This window comes from Leguminivora glycinivorella, chromosome Z (genome assembly GCF_023078275.1).
Source record: "Leguminivora glycinivorella isolate SPB_JAAS2020 chromosome Z, LegGlyc_1.1, whole genome shotgun sequence".
Classification (NCBI taxonomy): Eukaryota; Metazoa; Arthropoda; class Insecta; order Lepidoptera; family Tortricidae; genus Leguminivora; species Leguminivora glycinivorella.
Genome location: NC_062998.1, coordinates 35,622,690 through 35,647,333, shown reverse-complemented (window position 1 = coordinate 35,647,333; position 24,644 = coordinate 35,622,690). Strand labels below are relative to the sequence as shown.

General features: G+C 38.5%; 1 protein-coding gene and 1 long non-coding RNA gene across 4 annotated transcripts; one reads left to right on the top strand and one right to left on the bottom strand.

Annotated features, from left to right (window-relative positions):
- Positions 1 to 666: 666 nt before the first annotated feature.
- On the bottom strand, positions 667 to 24,296 carry LOC125240684 (protein grindelwald). 3 transcript variants are annotated; one of them, XM_048148698.1, is made up of 5 exons: positions 24,262 to 24,296; positions 12,944 to 13,159; positions 5,337 to 5,402; positions 2,253 to 2,386; positions 667 to 1,475 (listed from the first exon to the last, which is right to left on the bottom strand). In XM_048148698.1, exons 2-5 carry the CDS (start codon positions 13,140 to 13,142, stop codon positions 1,158 to 1,160), a joined length of 717 nt encoding a protein of 238 aa, XP_048004655.1. In that variant the 5' UTR covers positions 13,143 to 13,159; positions 24,262 to 24,296; the 3' UTR covers positions 667 to 1,157. The 3 variants fall into 3 exon arrangements, with proteins under 3 accessions (XP_048004655.1, XP_048004654.1, XP_048004656.1); XM_048148697.1 differs by lacking the exon at positions 24,262 to 24,296 and adding an exon at positions 14,767 to 14,824; XM_048148699.1 differs by lacking the exon at positions 24,262 to 24,296 and adding an exon at positions 13,547 to 14,069.
- Positions 11,942 to 13,089, top strand: LOC125240685. The gene is made up of 3 exons (XR_007178653.1): positions 11,942 to 12,192; positions 12,657 to 12,734; positions 12,964 to 13,089. It is a non-coding gene; the product is annotated as an uncharacterized LOC125240685 (long non-coding RNA).
- Positions 24,297 to 24,644: the final 348 nt, after the last annotated feature.

The following is a 24,644-nucleotide window of genomic DNA, read 5'->3' as shown; positions in this document are numbered from 1 at the left end:
GAAGCACCATTGCATAATAGCTTTTATGCTGGGAGCGGGAGGGGTCCCCTTACTCTGCAGCTGACTGTACATGCAGACGGAAAATCGCTTTAGGTACCATTCACGGTTCACAATTACAAAGAGTATGAATTAAAAAGACATTTCCTCATTTCTTTTGGAAACGACATGCTTTATCCACCTATAACTCTTAAGTTTATCCCCCTCATCACCGAAGTACCTTATGGTAATAACTTTCTCCCAGAACAACCCGATTTTGAACACCTTAGCTAAATACTCCTGCATTACATTTATTATAATACCAAGATAAGCAATGACTTGAGCAAAGCGCATTCATTCCTAACCATAATACAAAATAACTTTAGGTAGGTAGGTATACATAATATATAAAACAACAATAAGTAGTTGTATAAACATTCTAACATTAAGTATAATGTGATTCTACTAGAGATTTACCGAGAATACTTGTGTTTGTCTAAGTACACAATTTTCCATTTACGATTGATACTAACTTGATTTTAATGCTCTTATATTCATAATTCCATCTGATTTGATCCTACTTATCATGTTTAAAATATTCTGACTGAAGCATTTCCATTTAAGCAGATATTCAAGGTATTTTCAAATTAATTTGACTTCTTCCATAATGATTAAGAATAAAACAAGATATGTAGTCCTCCTTCAGTCAATTATTCATATTTCATTTACTTATTTATCAAAAAAAAACGTTATATTTAATCTCGAAATCAATACTTGAGCTGCACAACGAAGGGCCGAGTACGAACTACGAACTCTTCGACTATTTATATAACTTATATAAATATAGGTGTTCCCTATAATAAATAGTATCTATCTACGCGCTAGATGCAAGTTACAACTATCGAATGAGTCTACGATATAAAGAGATGACTAAAGTCGCTCAGATTCGTGTCGTACGCTGATACAAGGAGATTCTTAATAGTTAGATTAAGTAGTCTTGAATCTGTGGACCGATTTTTGAAATTCGACCACCCATTTTTTCTACTAATAGAATTGAAAACAACTAGTCAATGCCACTAGATTCCCTAGCGCTTTATTTAGAAAATAGCATCTCACTTTGGAATGGTAAAATCGTGCGCTTAAAATTCAAAAAATCTGTCTCCTAGTGGCTACCGCCAGCATTAGAACTTGTGACTAGTGGCGGCGCGCTCAGGAGGAGTGACATTCATGCCCATGTTGTCATAGGAGAAGTCCAGGGTGGTGTCCTCCGCGGGGTGGCGGTTGCTGAGCGCCGTGCTCATCGTCTTGGGGGTCGTCGCCCCCTGGCTCTTGTCGGTGTGCGAGGTCCTGGTCTCCAGGTCCCGCGCGTTTAGCGGCTGCGGCCGCTTCAGTGGTTCGGGGTTCGGTATGTCTATTTTAAGATCGGGTTTCGGTTTCGGCATTTCCGCGTGAGGGTTGTGATGGGTGAGTCCCGTTGCAGGATACTGCTTTACGCGATTCTGAAATAAGTGTATAAATATTCATTAGTTTTGTTAACACCAAGAATTATTTATATAGGACTAGCTTTTGCCCGCGGCTTCGCTCGCGTTAGAAAGAAATAAAAAGTAGCCTATGTCACTCTCCATCCCTTCAATTATCTCCACTTAAAAAATCATGTCAATTCGTCGCCCCGTTTTGCCGCGAAAGATGGACAAACAAACGGACACACACACTTTCCCATTTATAATATTAATATAGATTAGTATAGATTTACATACATACTTCATACTAAGAATCGTACCTCGATTTTTTAGCGCCATCCTATTAAATACTGTCATACCTACTGATGTGATGATTTTTTTTTTCAAAATGTGTATTGACGTGATATCATGATTACAAAAAATTTAATTGGTTCTTATAAAAAATAAAAACACCCAAAAATATTTGGGGAAAATATGATTTTGGACAGTTTCAGGCTGCGAAACAGAGCCATCTAGTTTTAAGCCTAAAAGGCCCATACATTTCATGGGTACGCTTTTTGTGTAGGCTTCATCAGTCCAGTATTAAATCGTTCTTGGTTAACGCGATATAAAAAAAATACATACATACAACTAATATATATCGGAACTATTAATGGAAAATTGTATTACATTCTGCTGCGTATGATATGAGCTGTGCAACAATGCAAGTCGACAACGTACACAAACAAAAACCTACTATAGCATCCGCTTACACGCTCAAAAGAAAGGTAGGTAAATAATAATAATAACACATGGAAAGGTAAACTAGCAATTTACCTTAGTAGGCTGGAACTTCTGTTTGATATACCGCCAGGAGACCTTGGCGCGGCAAAGCAGCACCAGCGCCAGCAGCAGCACGGCCAGCGCCACACCGCTGAGGATCAGCGCCGCGCGCGCCTGACGCTCCACGCCTTCAAATAACATCCGTATATTAATAACGTCCCCGTAATGCCGTCATTTGCCGTGCAGAAGGAGAATTCTTTTTTCAAGTAATTTACCAACTTTTTTAGAATCACTCCGAGATAAGTTGCCAACATTTTTTTCAGTACAGATGGTGTTTTTTTACGCACTACTGCGAGAAGTGGTTCATTATATGCCAGTTGGAAACTTCGGAGGGTCATCTGTACTGAAAAACGTCGTACGACACACGTGCGAAAAGGAAATTCGTAACTCATGTCGATTTAAACGGTCGTGTTTTAATTTATCGCCACTCGTTTCGAACTTCCTCTTTTCCGCACTTGTATCGTAATGTACTATTATAGTCGGTGCAAGTGATATTTAAAAAGTCTTCCATAGAATTATGACGGTTAGGTACTCAACCCTTGCAATCGTTAGGTACCAACTTAAATATCTTGACCTGACTCTAAGCGTAAAAGGAGAATCGACCATGAATAAAAATTGACATAAACGCACATAATATTATATTGCATGTAATTCGCCAGGGCTATTAGGTAATTAAATCCGTATTAATAAATACAGTACACTTTACCTCAGTAGCAAAACAAAATCAATCGATCAATAAAGCTGAGCTGTTTATCATTCGAGTCACTATACAGTGTACCTACACTGTATACTGTGTATAGTGAATTAATATACACTTTCCACCAAATACTTGTATAGAAACAATTTAATAGGTATTTATTATCCAAAAAAATTGTTCCACTAAGTTTCTCTAACACACGGAACACGGCGAGGGATTTTCTATAAATAGCAACAAACCAGAACTTATTTAATAATAAAAATGGGATCATAACAATTTCAGTATGTAGGTAGGTTAATATTTCTTTAATTTCTTATTTACCTTAGCGTACACTTGTTATTTACTATAGTCAAAACAGTAAATACATACTACTAATCACGGTCACACATCATTACTAATTACGGTTGATACCTATTAAGTACTTACTTTGATTTAAATCGTAGGGGATCGCCAAAATTGCAATAACAAACACTACCCAGGTACCCATATACACGGTGTTTCCGGTATCACTCAAAACCTCAGACACCCCAACTGATTTTTATTTTTTTAAACTCATCTAGAGTATTCATCTTTTAATATGATCGTTACTTTTTTTTTAATTGAATTTTTAATTTTCTGTACAGCTCTACTTGACTTTTAGCTCTACACTCAATAAAATTATTGCTAACTACCATCATAAACCATAAGACTATTTATTTGTGTACGTTACTGCAACGACATAAGGTTTACCAATAGACAGCTAAGATGTCACTGTAAAACACTTTAAAGCTTTGTCACAGTAAACTTCAAATTGGACAGGTAATCGCAGTAAGCAAATAAACTCAATATTTAAAATGACAAGATTGTAATTAGGTACGAGTTCAATTTGATAAACATTAAGATTAAACTGACTAACAACGTCAAACTAGTAGCGGTAAAAATAATCGTCGAAGTAACCAGCCAGTATTAATACCCCTAAATACAGAAAAAAGGTAAACAACCTCTAGCAATGCGATATACGTTGTTGTATTACGAGTACAATAGAATGGGCACGTAAAAAATAACTAATATTATAATACTAATTTAAATAAAAATATTACCCCCATCAAGATATAGCTCAATCGATTCTACTCTCGATTCTGAACAAACTGTTTTCAGGTTTTTGTGTTAAGTGAAACACGGTGTATATTAAAACTAGCCTTTGCCCGCGGCTTCGCTCGCGTTAAATTCGAAAATTGCTGAATGCTCCATACAAACTTCCACCCCCCATTCTAAGGAAGTGGGGGATATATACAGAGTGGGGCCTGTAACAAAGGCGAAGAATTGAACTCTAGGCTATTCTCCTTATACTGATCAACATTTGTTCGGCGACTTTTAAAAATAACTTGTATTTTGATTTCTATCACCCTTGAAAGTTTTTTCTAAGAGGTAATGTATTGCGAATTCTGTTAAGTCTAAAGTGTGACAGACAACGTCAATGACAACAATAATGGCGTACATTGAAGCTAATATTATTTTGTATGAAAAATTAAAAATTTAAAGACTTCATAATTTTTAAAAGTCACTGAACAAATGTTGATCAGTATAAGGAGAATAGCCTACAGTTCAATTTTTCGCCTTTGTTACAGGCTCCACTCTGTAGAGACAAAAAGTAGCCTATGTCACTCTCCATCCCTTCAACTATCTCCACTTAAAAAATCACGTCAATACGTCGCTCCGTTTTGCCGTGAATGATGGACAAACAAACAGACACACACACTTTCCCATTTATAATATTAGTATGGATAGTATGAATTTCGCTTTGCGCAGAGAATAATGACAATTTTCCTAAAAAGGCATTGCATATAAATAACAGGGTGCGTAGCCGAATGGCATTTCTCCGACGCCAAACGAAAGCGATACGCCGCTGGCTCTGTCGCGACAATACGCAAGCGCGATAGAGATAGATATCTACTAGCGCTTCGTTTCGTGAGCATTTCGTGAGCGTTTGTGCCATTCGGCTAGCCACCCAGGGCAGACAATTAAAACAAGTAACGGCAAAGCAGCATAGCAATAGCAGTAATAAAAATAAGTTTAATAACTGTTCATCTGATTGGATAATGAAAGTTCACTCAAAAATAACCGATGAGTATTATATTACAAATTACGAAACTTTGCCGTGTTTTTTTTTAACATGGAAAACATACATAATGTATCTGCTGTCAGGTTGTTTGTACATACAATCCTTCCAATTATTACATTTCAATCCGATGCATTTTTGAATTTTATGATGGCAATTGCTAGTAGGTAGGTACCTATATGGCCATTAAAGTCTTACCAGGTCATAACCTGGCACGTGTGTAGAGTCCAAGGAAAGGGTATGTTATTTTAAGTATTTATATTGTAATTTTATGTACACTTACTGCCATAATCTGTAGTTGTCTCTGGCCCCTCAGACCGGCGCATGTACCGTAGATCCAACAGGTAACCTGAAATGAGTGCCAACGTCACTAATAACAATTTCTGTCAAGCTAATTGTAAACACAGTAAAGTGAGTAAAGTAAGACTAATATTTAAGTGGTAACTGATAATTTAGCCCGCGGCTTCGTTAAGTTCTGAAAATATATATATATGTATATAGTATGGATTTGATAACGATCCAGATCCGATATCGGACGTAGGACACATTGAAGCCGCTGTCTTTGATTTTTCCCTTTGAAATCCTTCCGACATCCGATATCGGATCGGATATTGTGAAAACGCACTAACATACAATGCTTACCTGCAAGCGATAAAGATGGAAAAAATAGGGGATGTTTTCAAAAGATACGAGTAAACATTGTCAGGTTAAATTATCAGAGAGCAGGGGGGTTACCATGATGTACTAAAGACGTTCAGTTTAGGTTGAGAGAAAGGACACAGCTATAGCAGTTACATAGCTCCGTCCCTCTCTCTCAACCTAAACTGAACGGCTTTAGCACATCATGGTAACCCCCCCAGTAACAGGTGCGCGGTCAACACCCTCGCGGGTAAGCAGATAACACAAAGCAAATCATATACACGGCATAACATGAGGAACCCGAATGTTTGTAACCGTGCATTCCTGAGGCCCACAGAACGAGACGTCTTAAGACGTCTGGGTAAACTTCTTATAAAATTTCTCAAAGTGAAAAAGATCATGACCTACAGGTTTTTGAACAGAACTACAAACTAATCCACGCCACCGAAGCGGGAAGAACCCGTACAACCGATCATGGGGAAATAAACTATTTACTTGGTCCATTATTAAAGTCAAAGTTGAATAAGTACCTGTTAGTCTAGAGCAGACACGCTTTGAGAGCTTTTATGGGAAAAACTTTGCTCTGTGTAAGGTTTCACAACGTTCGCTAGAGAAAAATGCAATAAGTAACTCAATTTATTTAGAACGAGTATTTTAGCTTGCATACTAGGAAAAAGATTGACAGTACCATATAGGTATAGGTACCTAGTACCGAAGGATTGCGCCAGTACCTACGTGTAACACACATGAATGCCGTGACCGCGTGTGTGTATGTGTGTCACGTGGGCAGGTACCTGTCGCAGTCAACGGGCCGTGACGGCTAGGGCATTGTAACGTTGCACCCTTTTATTACCAATGAAATACTTCTGAATTTGTAACTTGTTGCCGTGTGCGTTGACAATGTTGACATGTTAACTAGATCGGTCGCCCAACTCTTCCATATACTTACTATACGTATTCCAGTGTTACGGTATGAACTGCATTGCATTTTACAAAAATTCGAATTAAGACTCTACGACCAACGAAAGCCCCCAAATAACTGATAAGGTACAGCGGGGCAAATCTCGACTGGGGGGCCATTTTAACTGATCCATTTTTTCCATTATTACACTATGATGTTGAGTTCTACATGTATCCACTGAACACGCCTACCATACATAAACATAACCGGTGGACACTATATTTAATAATGCAAACATTGTAAAACATAAAAAACCGGCCAAGAGCGTGTCGGGCCACGCTCAGTGTAGGGTTCCGTAGTTTTTCGTATTTTTCTCAAAAACTACTGAACCTATCAAGATCAAAATAATTTTACTAGAAAGTGTTTACAAAGTTCTACTTGTGGTTTTTTTCATATTTTTTAAACTTATGGTTCAAAAGTTAGAGGGGGGGGGACGCACTTTTTTTTCCTTTAGGAGCGATTATTTCCGAAAATATTAATATTATCAAAAAACGATCTTAGTAAACCCTTATTCATTTTTAAATACCTATCCAACAATATATCACGCGTTGGGGTTAGAATGAAAAAAAATATCAGCCCCCACTTTACATGTAGGGGGGGTACCCTAATAAAACATTTTTTTCCATTTTTTATTTTTGCACTTTGTTGGCGTGATTGACATACATATTGGTACCAAATTTCAGCTTTCTAGTGCTTACGGTTACTGAGATTATCCGCGGACGGACGGACGGACGGACGGACGGACGGACGGACAGACAGACATGGCGAAACTATAAGGGTTCCTAGTTGACTACGGAACCCTAAAAAGAGACAGTCAAACGATATTTTTGTATGAAACCGGCAAAAAGAAAGTGAAATTTTTAACTTGGTACTCAAACACTTGCATTGTAGTAAAGAAAAAATTACATCATATATTCGATTAAGTATATCGAAAACAGTTCACAGAAGTACAATTCATCCATTGAATTACTATGTACTAACATACTAGAAATTACACCCCAAACAAAGTCTGTGCTCCGGCCGGAAGCGCGCGGCGCATGCGTGGGGAGGTACCGTGTCATAGAGTAAGACTTGACCAATGACCACCTAGACGCGACACTCTTAGTGTAGACCTTTTTTTATACTTTTTGTAAAATACTAACCCCCTTATTCATAAACGCACACTAAAGTTATCAAGCCGATAAAGTTCGTTTGTCCCTTTTCGGCGTATTGGTTTTTTTTTTTTTTTTTTTTATGGGATAGGAGGCAAACGAGCAGACAGGTCGCCTGATGGTAAGCGATCACCGCCGCCCATGGACACCCGAAACACCAGAGGTGTTGGAGGTGCGTTGCCGGCCTTTAAGATGGGTGTACGCTCTTTTCTTGAAGATTTGAAGGTCGTATCGGTCCGGAAATACCGCAGGCGACAATTCATTCCACAGTTTAGCTGTGCGGGGCAGGAAGTTTCTGGAGAAACGCACAGTTGAGGACTGCCAGCCATCTAGATGATGACGATGGAAATGTTGTCGCGTAGGGCGATGGCGGAAAGAAGCGGTAGGGATTAATCCGAACAATTCCTCGGAGCACTCCCCGTTATACATGCGATAGAAAATGCAGAGCGAGGCCACATCTCTACGCAGCGCCAAGGGGTCAAGCCGATCGGAGATATGCTGGCAGTTGACAATTCGAGTCGCTCGTCGTTGGATGCGGTCCAGAGGAGAAGCTGGTACTGAGGTGCCCCTGCCCATAGATGAGAACAGTACTCCATGTGTGGGCGAACCTGCGCCTTATAGAGCTGAAGGCGGTGGGCTGGAGTGAAATACTGTCTCGATCTATTGAGCACACCCAGCTTTTTTGAGGCCAGTTTGGCCTTACCTTCTAAATGACCGCGAAACTGGACTGCACTCGAAATGTCAACGCCTAGAATTCCTATACTGGCTGTGGCAGTGAGGGGAGTGCTCTCAAAAAAGGGTGATGCGACAAACTCTAACTTTTTTGCGGTAAACGCGCAAACCTGTGTCTTGGTAGGGTTAAATCGGACTAAGTTAAGTCGACCCCATTCAGAGACTTCTTTCAAGGAAGTCTCAATTTCAGACACAAGTTTGTTCCGGCTCTCGATGACGTTTTCCCGAGAGATATTGGTGCGGCCGGTGTAAGTAGCATCAACCGTACTATCATCCGCATAACAATGAATGCCGCTGGTTTGCAGCATGTCATTGATATGCAAGAGGAATAGCGTAGGTGATAGCACACAGCCTTGGGGAACACCAGCATTCACAGGCATGGAGTCAGAGCATTTACCGTCAACTAAGACCTTTATGCTTCTGTCTGCCAGGAAGCTACCCACCCAAACACATAATCTCTCGGGAAGCCCGTAGGATGGTAACTTCGAAAGAAGTGCTTTATGCCAAACGCGATCAAACGCTTTCGCGATGTCCAAACTAACGGCCAATGCCTCACCCTTCATCTCGATTGCCTGTGCCCAACGATGTGTCAGGTTAACTAGAAGATCACCAGCCGAGCGGCCTCTACGGAAACCATATTGTTGGTCACTAAGCAGCTGGTGATCCTCTAGGTACCGTAAGAGCTGGCAGTTGATGATGGATTCCATTATCTTCGAGAAGAGGGAAGTTATAGCTATTGGCCTATAGTTGGACGGATTTGAGCGGTCGCCTTTTTTAGTTGGTGTGATAGAAAGGGACAAACGAACTTTATCGGCTTGATAACTTTAGTGAACGTTTATGAATAAGGGGGTAAGTAGTTTAATTTTAGCACTATCATATTACATTGTGCTATGTTTAAGTTCTACTAAGTGAAACAAAAATACATTATTGATTTTTTTCATATACCTACTTTAATTGCCCTTGAAGAAAATCATAGGTTATTATTGTATGAAAATATCGATTACAACTCGTGTTAGAACTGTGTAGTATTCATAAGTATAACGTGAAATAAATTTAACATTTCTCTTTTATATATTACAAACAGAATATAATCACAATTACTATACTTCATTACCTACATGTCAAGTCTGTGCGATTATGATGCGATTAATCTATGATTTCGTTCAACAAAATGGCAGCGATAGCTTCGCGTTTGAGGAGCGCGTCCCTTCATTGAAATAATTACTTTTTCTACTCCCGTGTTGTTATTCGTCATTTACCGTGTCGTGCATAGATCGTTAAAACCCTACATAAAAGATGCCCGCCCCCGGCCGGCGCCCCGCGCACCCACGCATACGATATAGCTCTTACAGCATTGTTAGGTAGCCGTTAAGGGATATAGCGGGCCGCGGGGCGCCGGCCGGGGGCGGGCGGCGGCGCGGGGGAGTGCGAGCGACAGGGTGAGTGCAGAAACATTGCAGAGGACAAGTCAAAATACTTGTAGGAAACAGTGCGGATTTCACGAAAGTTATTCTAGAAAACTATTCAAAAGTAAGTGCATGGTCGTAGAAAAAGTATTGTATGCAACGGTGTTTAACTGAGTCAAAAAATACTCGTGGCGTCTTAATAACAATTTTCGGCTTCGCCTCAAATTGTTACCCACGCCACTCGTCTTTTTTGACCTCCTTTAAACGCCTGTTGCATAAAATACTATAAATAAAGATCGATTAACATAGCGTGTATACTAACCGATGAAATGTGACACGTCAGTTTTATTCGATTTTCTCGTATGGCTTAAACAGCATCTTGTTGCGCAGGAAGGCATTTTTACATTTTATTTGTGTGCAGGCAGAAACATAAGTCCAATGGACTTATGTTTGTAGCGCAAACGTTTTGCTCGCTCTAGTATTACCTCAATGAGTTCATCATTATCTTTAGTGAAGTCAGTCATTTTCCATATCAAGACGCCACCCGCCGTCCGTTGCTATTGTACAAAACGAATACAGACCGTCGCGTGCGGCGTGTGACCTTCGCCCGTCGAACCACCCGCCGCCGGCGACGTTTCAAAGAAACCACCCTCAAACATTTCCGAACAAAACATTCGAACGTCGTCAGTCGCGGACCCGCGTAAAAAACCACAACACATTCTATGAACATTGGTCAAGTGCGAGTCGGTTTTCGACTTTTCCATACAAAGAACTCATGAGCGCCTGAACGACTGTGATGGCAAAGTTAACTTTTCGCACTTTCAAGACTTTACGTATATATCTCGGAAACGATAAGAGATAGAGCAAAATGGACTTCAGATTTGGGCTGTCGTTGGCACAAATTCTATGTTTTCGTCAACAGAGACCTTTTTTTGGACCGATTTGAACAAAATTTTGCTCAGTCCACTTACAAACGGTCTTAAGCGCCTCCTTTTTAGTAGAAACTTAAGTCGTTTTGGCAAATGAAAAAAAAATTGAACAATTTCTAAAAAGAAAAAGACAGAAATGAATTTCTTTCTACCTGTCCATCACGCTTACAAAATTTTAAGACGTTTAGTACTGCTTGCAGCGTCAGTGAGTGAAAATCTTAATTTGAGTTTTTTTCTCGTAAGTCCGACTTACGCTTGACTGTAGATTTCTAATAGGTTTTCCTGTAATCTACAGGTAGAGGGCTATCTCGTGTATTTTTTTGAAAATTTTACGCTAAGTAGTTTCGGAGATAAGGGGGGGGGAATGGTCATTTTTTGTCTATTTTCTTAAATTACTTCTAAAGTACCAAAATTAAAAATAAAATAAAAATGCTCATAAAATGCTCTTTCATTTGATATATAACACAATATAGTTTTAATAACTTCGATTTTTAATTTTTAAGTTTACCCCCCAAAAGTGACCCCTATGATTAAATTTCATTTAATTAAATTACATGTCCGTCTTTGGGCCACAGGTTTACATATGTGTACCAAATTTCAAGTAAATCGGTCCAGTAGTTTCGGAGAAATCGGCTGTAACAGAGGGACAGACAGACACACGAGTGATCCTATAAGGGTTCCGTTTTTCCTCTTTGAGGTACGGAACCCTAAAAATGGACCAGTTACATTTGCCCCCCAGTCGAGATTTGCCCTGCTGTACCTTACTTATTTATTTATTGTTTTGGATTTAATAAACAACAACAAAAAAAAACAATCCGACTCAGCAAGTTCTGTTTTAGTTATTACCAAATTACATATTAACGTTGCATATTAATTATAACATAGATACGAGTATGTGGTCATAGTGTAGCCTGTGCCGGTCATAAAAAGTGTTGAACTTTTTTCTGTCAGGCCAGCCGTTCAACCTGAAACTCCAATATGCGCCAAATGACGCCAAATGAGTGAATGCGACGCGTTGAGTTAGAACAGTACATACAGCAGTAGGCGGGCTGCGGTCACAAACTGGTTCTACGGGTCGTCAACGAGCGACGACAACCAACTTTAAGTCTAGCGCGCTTGAGTCTACCATCTATTGCCTCAGAGCCAGATGGCCCTATTATTATTGTTTGAAGATATTAGTCATCACTACTCGACTCGAGGATTTTCATCGCACACAATAAGTCACCGTGGAAAATGGTATCGTTCTCGGAATTTTGTTTACACCTGACGTTATCTAATTACTCTGCGGCTGACTGACACGCTGATGAGCGTTGATGATTTTGTAAGTAGATAATATAATTATACGATGCATGGTGATTTTCAAAACCTACCTGTTTATTTCGCAAGGATCATACTGAATCGTACCTACTAGATTATGTATCAACAAACTTAGTTTTACTATTAGGATCAACATTCTTATAACCATGGACCTAATATTACTACTCTGTGCTTAAAACAGTAATTTTCTCGACTTTGCTTGATTATGCTACTATGCACACAGATCGTTATTGAAGTGTTCGTGCACCTTGACGGGCTGTCATACAGAATATTTCGCAGTCATAAGTCCATAATGTTTTTTATTACTTCAATCTATACATATATGTGCAACATATCTAATCGGTAAGTATATAAAGATCCTTAGTGGCCCATATATGTAGCATGGACTTGTGGAGCTTGTTTGTTCTGATCCAAATAGGGGCACTGGACTCAACGTATTCAATCAACCTCGCTATTTCATATTTCCAGTGTCTTCAAGATGATCAAGTTCCTATTCAGACATATTTAAGCCGACGGTGACTGCAAGTTCTTGGACCGCTTTGCTAAGTACGTAATACTCCGAATACTCGTAATCTTCTAATTTTAACTAAGAAGATATAGGTACATACGTTTCGAATGGCAGAAAGACAGTCAGCCAAACAATACGCACTGGCGTTATTGCGAATACCACAACACAACATCGTAGGCACATCACATCACCTTGACACTTTCTTGAGTATCCTAGAAACCTAGTCATGTAGGCGGATGAAACTCACCTTGGCACTCCTTGACGCAGAGTCCCGCGTCGTAGTTGTGATGCGTGGTGTTGCAGATGAGGCCGCAGGGCGCGCAGCGGTTGGTCTCGGGCGAGCAGTACTGGTCCTGCTGGCACAGCAGCTGCCCGCAGCGCACGCCGTCCAGGGTAAGCTGCGCGGAGGCGCTCGCCACCACCAGCGCTAGCATCAGCCGCGACATCCTCGCTCGGGGACACCCTGTGTAGTTAGACAGTTTAGTAGATTTCGTAGAGTTCATTCATCAATTATAATATGATCTGCTTAAAACCTCAATCAATTTATTAGTTTTGTCAAGCCGTCGTAACGTCTTGGATAATTTGGTAAGCAATAATTTAAATAATACGTAACGAGCAGCCAACAGTCGTTCATTTCTCGATATGATTGTGACTAATCACAAAAGACAAAAACACAAATGATTATGATGTTAGAATAACATTTAGAAAATGTCAGAATGAATTAAATAATAATAGTATGTTCGCAAAATCACTAACTACAAGTCTAATATTTTCTTCATTGTTTAAAAAAAGTAAGAATTATGATTGTGATTAGACGTCATTAATTTATTATAATTTACAAACTGAATACCTAGGTGTCAATCGTTTTTTAACCGACTTCAAAAAAAGGAGGAGGTTCTCAATTCGCCTGAATTTTTTTTTTGTAAAATGATGCAAATACAGAAAAGCTCCACGTCACATGTTAGTAATCGGTTTAAGTCGAATGCAAGCATCAACCGTATAGTTGTACTGGAGAGTTTACCTAATGAGTGAGACCATGAATAAATAATACTTTCGCTACACGGCACACGGTGACTCATCCCTACCTGCGCGGCGCTGTGCGGATCTAGTGACGGATACCCGGTAAGGGACAATTGCCACCTGTTTCTTTTCTATAAGTATTTCTTGGAACTATTATTTTACTTTTTTGATGAAAAAATTGTCAAAGACAACCGCTTATATGGCAATTGTTGCTTTGTGAAAAGCGGTTAACATGGCTAATAAATGCAATGAATCAATGATATTGAAGGTACTTAGCTGATAGGTTTTAATAATTAATTAAACATCATTTAATAATAAGCAGGTACCTACCTACACGTCCATACTAATATTATAAATGGGAAAGTGTGTGTGTCTTTTTGTTTGTCCGTCTTTCACGGCAAAACGGAGCGACGTATTGACATGATTCTTTAAGTGGAGATAGTTGAAGGGATGGAGAGTGACCCCCCACTTCCCTAAAATAGGTGTTGGAAGTTTGTATGGAGCATTCAGTAATTTTCAAATTTAACGCGAGCGCAGCCGCGGGCAAACGCTAGTAAATAAGTAAGTATGAATTTTAATAAACGACTTGACATTCCAAACTGGCGGTTGTTTTGATTTGATGTTACATTGTTGTTAGTACCTATTTAAAATTTAAAAGTGCTTATTGTAATCCTATTTGTATAAAGAATATTTTGAATTTTAATTTTAATATACTTAAACATTTTTTCCATGATGGACAAAAATTAGCACCTGTAATATTATACATATCAATACTAAATTTTGTTAAGATAAGCCAGTTAATTAATAATTATGTCTGGCCTACTTTACAGGCTCATCCGATACAACTCATTTTATATTTATTCTCTTGGAGTAAGTACTTACCTACTAATTTCTTGAAAATCTCGAAATAAATATAGTCTTTCTTTTTTATTTGATTTTATTACATAAAAACGCGCAGAAAGATCTGCAATTTATGTAAAGAGATGCGATAAGCGCGCTGACGGTCCTGTTTCAAATAAGATTCTTGACAAATATGAGAAAGCAAGTTACCTTGGGATAGCCGAGTCGAGAATCCGATCACATGCCTACACATTGCACTTCTCACGGAGGATATATGGGCTCAAGTATTTCGAACAGTTTAGTCATGGCTGCGACGAGCATTGTACGAGCAAGTACCTTCTGAACGACCGGCTCGGCTCGAGTTGTTGCCAGCGTTGCTAGGAGACCGAATAACTCTACAAACGTTTCTAATTTCGTTTCTGTTTCATTTCAATTGAAATTTTCCTCGAATTGTGAATAAATGAAGAGTTGATTACTTATCTTTATAATATTCAGTTTAATAAATAATTTAATAAAGGTAATTCTGTGGTATACACTGAGATATAATGAAATCCAAATGGAGGACGCCAGCCTCTCGTCGACCTCAGGGCGACCTAGTTTAATTAAGAAGTTAATATTCTTTTATCAAATACCAAGTAAAAATAAGCCAAAATAGGACAGGACTTGCTTATTATTAGAGGCTTTGCGGAGACATAATTCAAAGAATCAAATTAAAAGTTTAAAATTTGATAATAAGAACGGACGCGTGTAAGTAGTTAGATATTAAGTACCTATACTCTGTCAAACAAGTTTGTCAGTAAATAAGAACAAAGAAAAGTATCTATAGGTATCCTTTTCTCTAGCACCCTAAAGAAAAGGATGCATATAGTTTTCTTTGTTCTTATTTACTGACAGACTTGTTTGACAGAGTATAGGATGAAATTACTTTGCCATATTGTCATGGCTGATGGTGTGGCGAAAAATAAAGTCTGTGGTAGAGTTCCATTTTGTCCTTCATGAGTAATAATTACATTTTCTCAAAATAGGTTTTGAAATAAAATGTAGTAAGTAGGGTGCGTCGGGGTCATTTCGAAAGTCACATAAAAGTCACCATTATTTTCATCATATTAAGATTCCCCTTTCGAAATTACCCGAGCATTTCTGTGCTTCAAAATTACCCCACTGCACCGTAATTGCTAACGATTCCTTAAGGATTTCATCATCATATCAGTGATTCAGAACAATCGGAGAAATACGGTTAAGTAGTGCGTTTTCACATTATCCGATCCGATATCGGATGTCGGACCGATATCCTATATATTCACGCTGCCATCTTTGATTTTTTCCTTTAAAATCCTTCCTACATCTGATATCGGATCGGATAATGTAAAAACGCACTTACATGCATATTATATTATGTCGCATAACTTCCATCAAAGATATTTTGTAAATATTTAGGTATAGGTAATTGAGAACACCTTCTCGAAATCTAAAAGTCGGTTAAATATGTCATGGCATCTACAAATGGCACTAAGTAGAAGACAGCTCATTGTTGTAATCAATATAAGATAAAGAAAGAATTAGCCGAAACGTGAGCAAATGCGCGCGCGGTGATCTCAGATCAGGCCTGATCACCTTGAGCGCGCGCAGCCCGCTCACGTAGGGCAAGTGTAGGTAGGTACTGCGCATCCTTATTATTGATCTCACTTCGACAAAACTCATTTAACGTGTATTTTTATTTTATTTTAACACATATATAATGGTTATTACTTATTATTTTATGGTAAAATTAATTACTAAGTCCTTCTTTGTCGGGACAGTCTGTCCCAGGTTGTCTCAGAAGTGACATCAAATTTTATGTCCTTGCTTGGAGGGAAATATTATGGTAGAAATCCATGTTTAGCTGAATGACGACAGGTAGGCTCAGTCAGTAGTGACCCTGCCTGCTGAGCCGCGGTCCTGGGTTCGAATCCCGTTAAGGGCATTTATTTGTGATGAGCACAGATATTTGTTCCTGAGTCATGGATGTTTGTAAGTCTGTATATCGTTGCTTAACACCCATTATAGTACAAGCTTTGCTTAGTTTGGGGCTAAGTTCATCTGTGTAAGGTATTTATTATAATCTCACCATGTCTCCACAACTACTCTGTCAAGATTTTAAGAATGAAATACGAGGAGGATGGCCGCAGGACACCGTGCTCAATAGCCTTGCATTCAAAATTTCATTGATTACGTTACAAACGTTGTCACCTTTACTAAAGTTATCGTTAAAAAATCAAGGAAAGCGCAACCGTCGCAAAAGGCAATGGGAGGAATGACAATTGCATTATATTATTGTCTTTGTACCATTAGTATGCAAGAAAAGTCGTCATGAGTAACTGTGCGCCGAGGTGCCTCGACTCCGCTTCTCTTTAGCCCCCCTCCACCAATACTTTAGGCAAACCAGTGGCCTGTTTCACCAGTCACAATTGAGGAGTGTCTTTTCAAAAGGGCTTATTTCCATTTTTTCTTTTTTAAACTATGAATGCAGTTCTTTTTAGTATGGAAAATTACGTGTTGTTTTGAGATTAAAGCTCAAAAAGTCTCGCTTTGATCTTTAAAAAAAGAGTAACATCAAAGTTTAGAACACATTTTGAAAAATGTGTAATGATTATTTATGTGGATAAACCAATGTATGTAGTACAACAACATTGATATCAACTAACTTAACACAAAATCCAAAAATAAAATAAAACTTTTTTAAAATAATAACATTTACGCTACAAGGCCACAACAAAAGGGCTTAATTCCCAAAAGTTCGCATCAAAAGTGCTTAATTCTCAAAAACATATGGTAATTACATATTTATTTAGGTACACATGTTACGTTTGGTGTAATCATAGCATTAACGTCAACTTACAATATTAAAATTTTGCAAATTAAATATTCATTTCAAAATCAATACCGTTGAATTATATTTTTCTCGATTTCCCAAAAAAAGTACAAAGTGGAAATAAGCCCTTTTGAAAAGACACTCCTCAATTGTCGCCCGTCAGCGACTCCATTGCCTGAGTAATCCATACTTCCATACTAATATTATAAATGGGAAAGTGTGTATGTCTGTTTGTTTGTCCGTCTTTCACGGCAAAACGGAGCGACGAATTGTCGTGATTTTTTAAGTGAATTAAGATAGTTGAAGGGATGGAAAGTGACATAGGCTACTTTTTGTCTCTTTCTAACGCGAGCGAAGCCGCGGGCAAAAGCTAGTAAATAATAATTTTACTTATCAACCCAGAAATAGGCACAGAATTGTCAGTGTCAAGTGTCAAAGTCACTGTGGTGAAATAGCCTACCTGTTAAATGTATCTAGTAGCCAAATAATTCCAGGAACTCACTGACGCCGTGGCTTGCGTGGGCGACGGTCGCGCGATGGTCGCGCGACGGCGATGCGACGCATACGAAATCAAACCTTATCGATATGGAAGTATGAGACGCGACGGCGACGGCGAGAGACGAGTTTGTTCTTTTTATTTATTTTCTCTCTGCGCCAATATTTATAACCCTAGCCTAGCCGATAAATAAATACAAAATTCAGTATATAACCACACCTATATATACGTTTTAACCCTTAAATGCATGAATTTTTCTTTTAACGAGATATTAATATATGTGATGACAATGGTTTTCTGACTCTGGGAAAAATAATAAAAAAAATATTTAAGATCGATTTTTTATACTAAATCAGTGTTAGAAGTTAAATAGGCCAAATCTTATTTATATAAATACAGTATGTAAACTAACGAAAACCATTTACTGTAACCCGTAAATGTCCAGGTGATACTGAGAAACTTTTACTATGGGATCAACCCCGAAATCACGAAAATATCTTCTGACAGTCTCATAGGTAGTTTTATTTTATAGTAAGTATTTCCTATGGGAGAGTAAATTTTTATTTCGCGTTTTGGGTGTTGGTCCCATAGTAAAAGTTTCTCAGTATCACCTGGACATTTACGGGTTACAGTAAATGGTTTTCGTTAGTTTACATACTGTATATCGTAATTGGTAAGTTTTATTTAAAAAAGTTACTACTATTAAAAAGGTACACTATTTGTGAAACCTTTATGATAAAATGTTTAAATATAAACTGATTACTAACTCCGAAAAAATCAGCCTAAATCACATACTAAAAATCGCCATCGTCCTGTTTTTTCACACTTTTCCGCCATTTCATCTTAATCCTTAAATAATAAATAGTAATTCATTATATTATTTAATATATTTACTTGTATATTAAATAATAATAAATAATGAATAATAATTAAGAAATAAATGTGATTTTGGATAGCTACATATCGAGCCACGGGCCATCAAAGATATGATGCATATATACATCACCATGCATTTAAGGGTTAAATTGGTACGTTTTACGTGATTGGGTTATTCACGCTAGTTACCAGTACTATACTACGACCTAGTTGTTAGTAGTGGGAGTCTTACTTTGAAAATTATTCTTAGTAGAGCCTGACAACTTGACAAGTTTTTATTTGACCCTCGCCACGTTGCGGATTTTCAGCTGAACTAATTTCTTTTACTGGCAAGGATTACTATTTGATACCCGTCATCGAAGGTCATCGAATGTCAGTGATGTAAACAAGAAGTAAATATTTTAAATTTTCTAACGGTTTCATCGCAAATATGCCCAAAATTATATTTTAAAAAGTGAAAATAATTATACTTGTCGTGATAAATTACTTACAACAAAAAAGGATGAAGGATTTCACAGCATTTCGATAACTCCGGTACTGACAGTTTATAGTGTGGTTCTCCTGTATTGATTAGTTGGTTTCGATTCAGTTAATATTTTCATTTTTAGGGTTCCGTAGTCAACTAGGAACCCTTATAGTTTCGCCATGTCTGTCTGTCCGTCCGTCCGTCCGTCCGTCCGTCCGTCCGTCCGTCCGTCCGTCCGTCCGTCCGTCCGTCCGTCCGTCCGTCCGCGGATAATCTCAGTAACCGTAAGCACTAGAAAGCTGAAATTTGGTACCAATATGTATATCAATCACGCCAACAAAGTGCAAAAATAAAAAATGGAAAAAAATGTTTTATTAGGGTACCCCCCCTACATGTAAAGTGGGGGCTGATATTTTTTTTCATTCCAACCCCAATGTGTGATATATTGTTGGATAGGTATTTAAAAATGAATAAGGATTTACTAAGATCGTTTTTTGATAATATTAATATTTTCGGAAATAATCGCTCCTAAAGGAAAAAAAAGTGCGTCCCCCCCTCTAACTTTTGAACCATATGTTTAAAAAATATGAAAAAAATCATAAAAGTAGAAATTTATAAAGACTTTCTAGGAAAATTGTTTTGAACTTGATAGGTTCAGTAGTTTTTGAGAAAAATACGAAAAACTACGGAACCCTACACTGAGCGTGGCCCGACACGCTCTTGGCCGGTTTTTTTGTTCTTATTTAAGGTGTCTGTAGCTCTGCCGTCATTGCCACCAGTACGAAACAAGGTCCCACGCAAAAAGAATATAAACATGTACGACTTCAAGGCACAAGATTCATGTATTTTAGGCTGAGCAAAAACAAGTAGCGAGTATCAAAACCTGGCTTATTAAATTTTAATTCTCTAAAACCATGTTTTAATTTTCTACAAATATTAACGCCAAACCAGTACACGCTGTCCCCATTATATGTATATGTTATGGACCAAGTGATTAATAAGGGCATTATGTATAATGCCCGGGCATTATGAATAATGCCTAGCTGGCAAAATTCAGCTATTCGGTACGTTATTATCACTTTGCCCAACAGAGGATGGGCATTATGTATAATGCCCGGGCAAAATTCAGCTATTCGGTGTGGTATTATTACTTTGCCCAACAGAGGATGGGCATTATGTATAATTCCCGGGCAAAATTCAGCTATTCGATATGTTATTATCACTTTGCCCAACAGAGGATGGGCATTATCTATAATGCCCGGACAAAATTCAGCTATTCGATGTGTTATTATTACTTTGCCCAAGAGAGGATGGGCATTATGTATAATGCCCGGGCAATTTAATTATTTGAATAGTTATTATCAAACTGCCCACTCACAATGGGCATTATTCATAATGCCCGGGCATTATGTATAGTGCCCGATTTATCACTTGGTCCATAACATAATATAACGTCCGCACATTATTGCCATTTGAAAGCGGTTTGTAGCGACACTCTTTCAGGGTCAAATAAAATCTTGTCAGGCTATAGTTTTAAACTGCAATTAGGTACTATGTAATTTTCAAAATGTCAAAACCATGAAGGCACCTCACAAGACTAACAAAATTATAGGCATATAGGTGAGTTAGTCCCGGCTAACAAGTTTATACAACGTAGCTGCATGCACGGTCCACTCGCCATTTCACGGGACGTGTACGGAAGCGATCGAGGTACAATGCTGCGCCGGATATTACGTCGACCCAAATCAAATACTATGTCGCACGGTTTTCTCACCTACCGGAAAAGCCATTCCAAAAGAGCCTTTAAATTACTCTAGCGAAATACTCGTGCGAAAAATGCTTCTACAGGTATATTTTGGACGAGGCAGGCGGTCTCTAAAACAAAATAGATTCGACGACCGGTATGGCCTAGCGGGTAGTGACCCTGATCCCGATTCCTGGTTCGGATCCCGATATAATATGCGGCTAATAATAGTATTTTATGCAACTGGTGGTTAAAAGAGGTCAAAAAAGGTGAGTGGCGTGGGTAACAATTTGAGGCGAAGCCGAAAATTGTTAATAAAGACGCCACGAGCATTTTTTGACTCAGTTAAACACCGTTGCATACAATACTTTTTCTACGACCAAGCACTTATTTTGAAAGAAAATTATAAATCAACAAATACCTACTTTCAGTCATCTTAGTTATCTAGTGGACCGCCTACCATTTTTAATATGCAGTTTGAGTGCAAACATGAAAATAAAACTGTCTATGGTATGGTTCTTTGAAGCCTGGCCACTAAGACGAATCGAGCCGAGTTGAATCGAGTTCTCATACATTTGAATGCGATTCGACGCGTCGCCAATGAACGCAGCAGAAAACGAAGGAGTCTCGACTCTGCGAATTGGTTTGTTAAGTTGGTAGCAATGTATTTACTGAACTGTAACAGCTATATCGTGCTACTGCTACTAAATGTTTTCAGGGTATAGACTAGATAGACTTGTCCTGACATCTTTTATGTAGGGTTTTAAAGTTCTATGCACGACCTTGTAACTCACGAATAACAGTACGGGAGTAGAAAAAAGCATTTTTCTCAAAGTATCGCTTTTTGGGCGCAACAACTCGAGATGACTGTAAAGGGATTTCATATTATTTTTTAGGCCTAGGCCTGCAAAGTAACTTTTTTTTATAAAATATTGTCCTTTAGAGCATTTTTTTTTATTTCATTGTATGTTTGAGAAAAGCACTATACATGCCTCGGCGTGAAAACGGATTCCCGGCCTCGTATCCCTATCCCCACCCATATATACCCACTTGGCCGGAAATCCTCATTTTCCCGGCCTCTGATGTAATGTACTATATTTGTGTGATGAGCACAGAAGCCTTCCAAATTTAAGTGGTACTTGCCTTAAAATAAACAAAAATAATTTGCTGTTTAGGTAGAGGGACGGTAAGGTGTCGCGCACCTTCTGGTATTCAAAACACAGCAATGGGATGTTTTAAATGCACTGTCTGTATGTTTTCCCAAAACATCCAGTTAAAGGCGATTACAAAACAATCGTAAGAAAAGACATTTGATCTGACGTTCTCAAGCTAAACGTAAATGAATTGTCTATTGACAAAAGTACGTCTCTTCATACCTACATGGACCCTGTTGGACATCCTTATGATAAAGTAGGTAATTTTGCATGATAGTACCACTAGGCCTTAGCAGGTGGGCAAAAGACTTGACGGGCTGACACTTGCGCCGTGGGAAAAGGGGTCTACTTTTTGGGACGCTACGTGTGTCAGCACTTTTGCCGCCTCGCACATTGCTCGGACAGTCTGGACTGCTGGAGCAGCGACAAGTACTCGGCGATGCTATCGAGAAATTTGTCTGTCCCTTTGGCGGTGGAGACGTCGGAGTGTTGATGTGACAAGGCTAGTCTTCTTGGGCTGGAATTGGGACGGCGACTCAGGGAGACAGGACATGACCTTCGTTCCGAATCTTTTCTGATGCAGAGGCTGTCTATCGCAATTCAGAGTGGGAACGTATCGAGTGTGATGGGCACCTTTTGCATATGGAAGGCCCAGAACGAGTCTTGTACATAGTTTCAGGCTAAGTAAATGAGTAGGTAAAGTGGTCATTAAGATTAGGTAATATTAAGTTAAATTTAATTTAGCCAATTTTACAGAATAGTAAGTACTGATAATTTTCTGTTAACTACTCAAACTCGATGAAGTTCATGAGACATGCGTTGCTAGATGTAACTAAGCAGCTTGAAGTTGCTTTAACTTAATAGGCACTTGCCTGCCCAGTCCTTACCTAGGAGAGTAGCCGTGATAAAGTTACCTACTGGGCATTTAGCGTTTTTATTCAGGAAGTTAAATATGTAGCTTCCTAGCTAAATATGTACTACTGTTTTTACATTTTTCTTGACAAACATTAATATTAGGTACCTATTATATGTAGGTACATGTAAGTATTAGATATAACGATGCATGGTAATTTTGATGTACCTAATTTTAAATTATATGGGACAATTCTATTATATTAATTAAGTTAGTAAATAAATAACATAGGTATCCTATATTGTATGCCCTAACAGGGTATCATGTACCTACTAAGATTTCTGTTGGACCTTTGTACTGATGGACATGATAAGTTGATAACAATGGATTAAATTAATATGAATATGAATATATCCAATGGAAGTTTTTTCACGGGTTCGGGCTTGGCCACATAGACTTTTTTTTACGGTGAGGGAGAAAATACTCATGTATACCGCCGTCCCGTACCGACGGTTATGTCCGAGGTCCGACTCAGCTGGGAATGGTGCCCAGCCCAGCCGCCTACGGACTGGTCACATAGACTCGTACCGTAATATAAGTATCCTGGATGAACATTCATATTCGCGAAAGTATTAGAATAGGTACGGTACAGTCAGCAACAGAAAAAAATTGAGATGGTCAAAATGATCGCTCCGCAGTGTTTATTACCTTGTTTACTAACTAGGTATGTAGTCTCTCACTAAAGCTAGGTTACTAGGTACACGACAAACATACTTTAGGAGTATGAACCCCTCTCGTCCACTTCGCTATATATCCACTACTGACTGTACAAATACGTAAGTGTCATCGAAAATAAGATGTAACTAGTAGTCAACGTAACTTTGACAAGATTATAAACACTAATAACTTAATGGTAAAACTTGTATATTTGCGCATTAACTAAGCACCTATCAGATGAGTCACTTCCGAAGAACGCAAAGAAAAACTTAACTTTTAAAATCACGTGAGATTGACAGCAGCGCGATTAAGTTATAACAGAGTGTCACTGGCAATGAGTACTCCGTAACACACGAATACAGGTGCCTGCATTCGTATCTTAACAGGTGCGTAAATCGTCAGCCACTTAAAATTTAATATCCAACGTAATTTTACTACGATTCAGGACACGATAAGAAAATGGGCTTAATGGTTTTTCCTTCGCGCCGAGGTCACTAAAGATTATTTCTAATTGCTTTAAACAAAACAGTAGTAAATGTTTCCCTTACCTTTATAAATTAGCCATCCCAAAGAGTAACACAATCCACAACGTATAACTGACTTTCTAAATATAAAATTTCAACTTGGAAGGCTTCGTGCCTACGGCCAATCGCGGAGGTGGGCAACGGAATGCGGCTCAACTCCGGCGCAGGTAACAGCGCGCTGTCGTTGTCTGTGTGTATATACGTATATAATACACAAACGCTACTATTGTTGTGCGCGTGTAAAGTCAACTTAACTGGAACCAACATAAACCTTTTGTTACCCGATACGAAGACTGCACTTTATGAGATGCTGTCATTAATTATACTGAAATATCACCTGATTTTATTAGAATAGTTCTTGGACAACTGGACTGGACTCACTTATTACTTAGATGTACATACATAGA

Bases quoted from the DNA above. Each gene is read 5' to 3' on its own strand.
- LOC125240684 (XM_048148697.1), bottom strand. From the start codon at position 14,809: ATGTGTAGGCATGTGATCGGATTCTCGACTCGGCTATCCCAAG. The intron at 5,403-12,943 runs GTGAGTTTCATC...CACTCATTTCAG, and splicing joins CTGCGTCAAGGAGTGCCAAG to GTTACCTGTTGGATCTACGG. The intron at 1,476-2,252 runs GTAAATTGCTAG...CACTTATTTCAG, and splicing joins AGAAGTTCCAGCCTACTAAG to AATCGCGTAAAGCAGTATCC.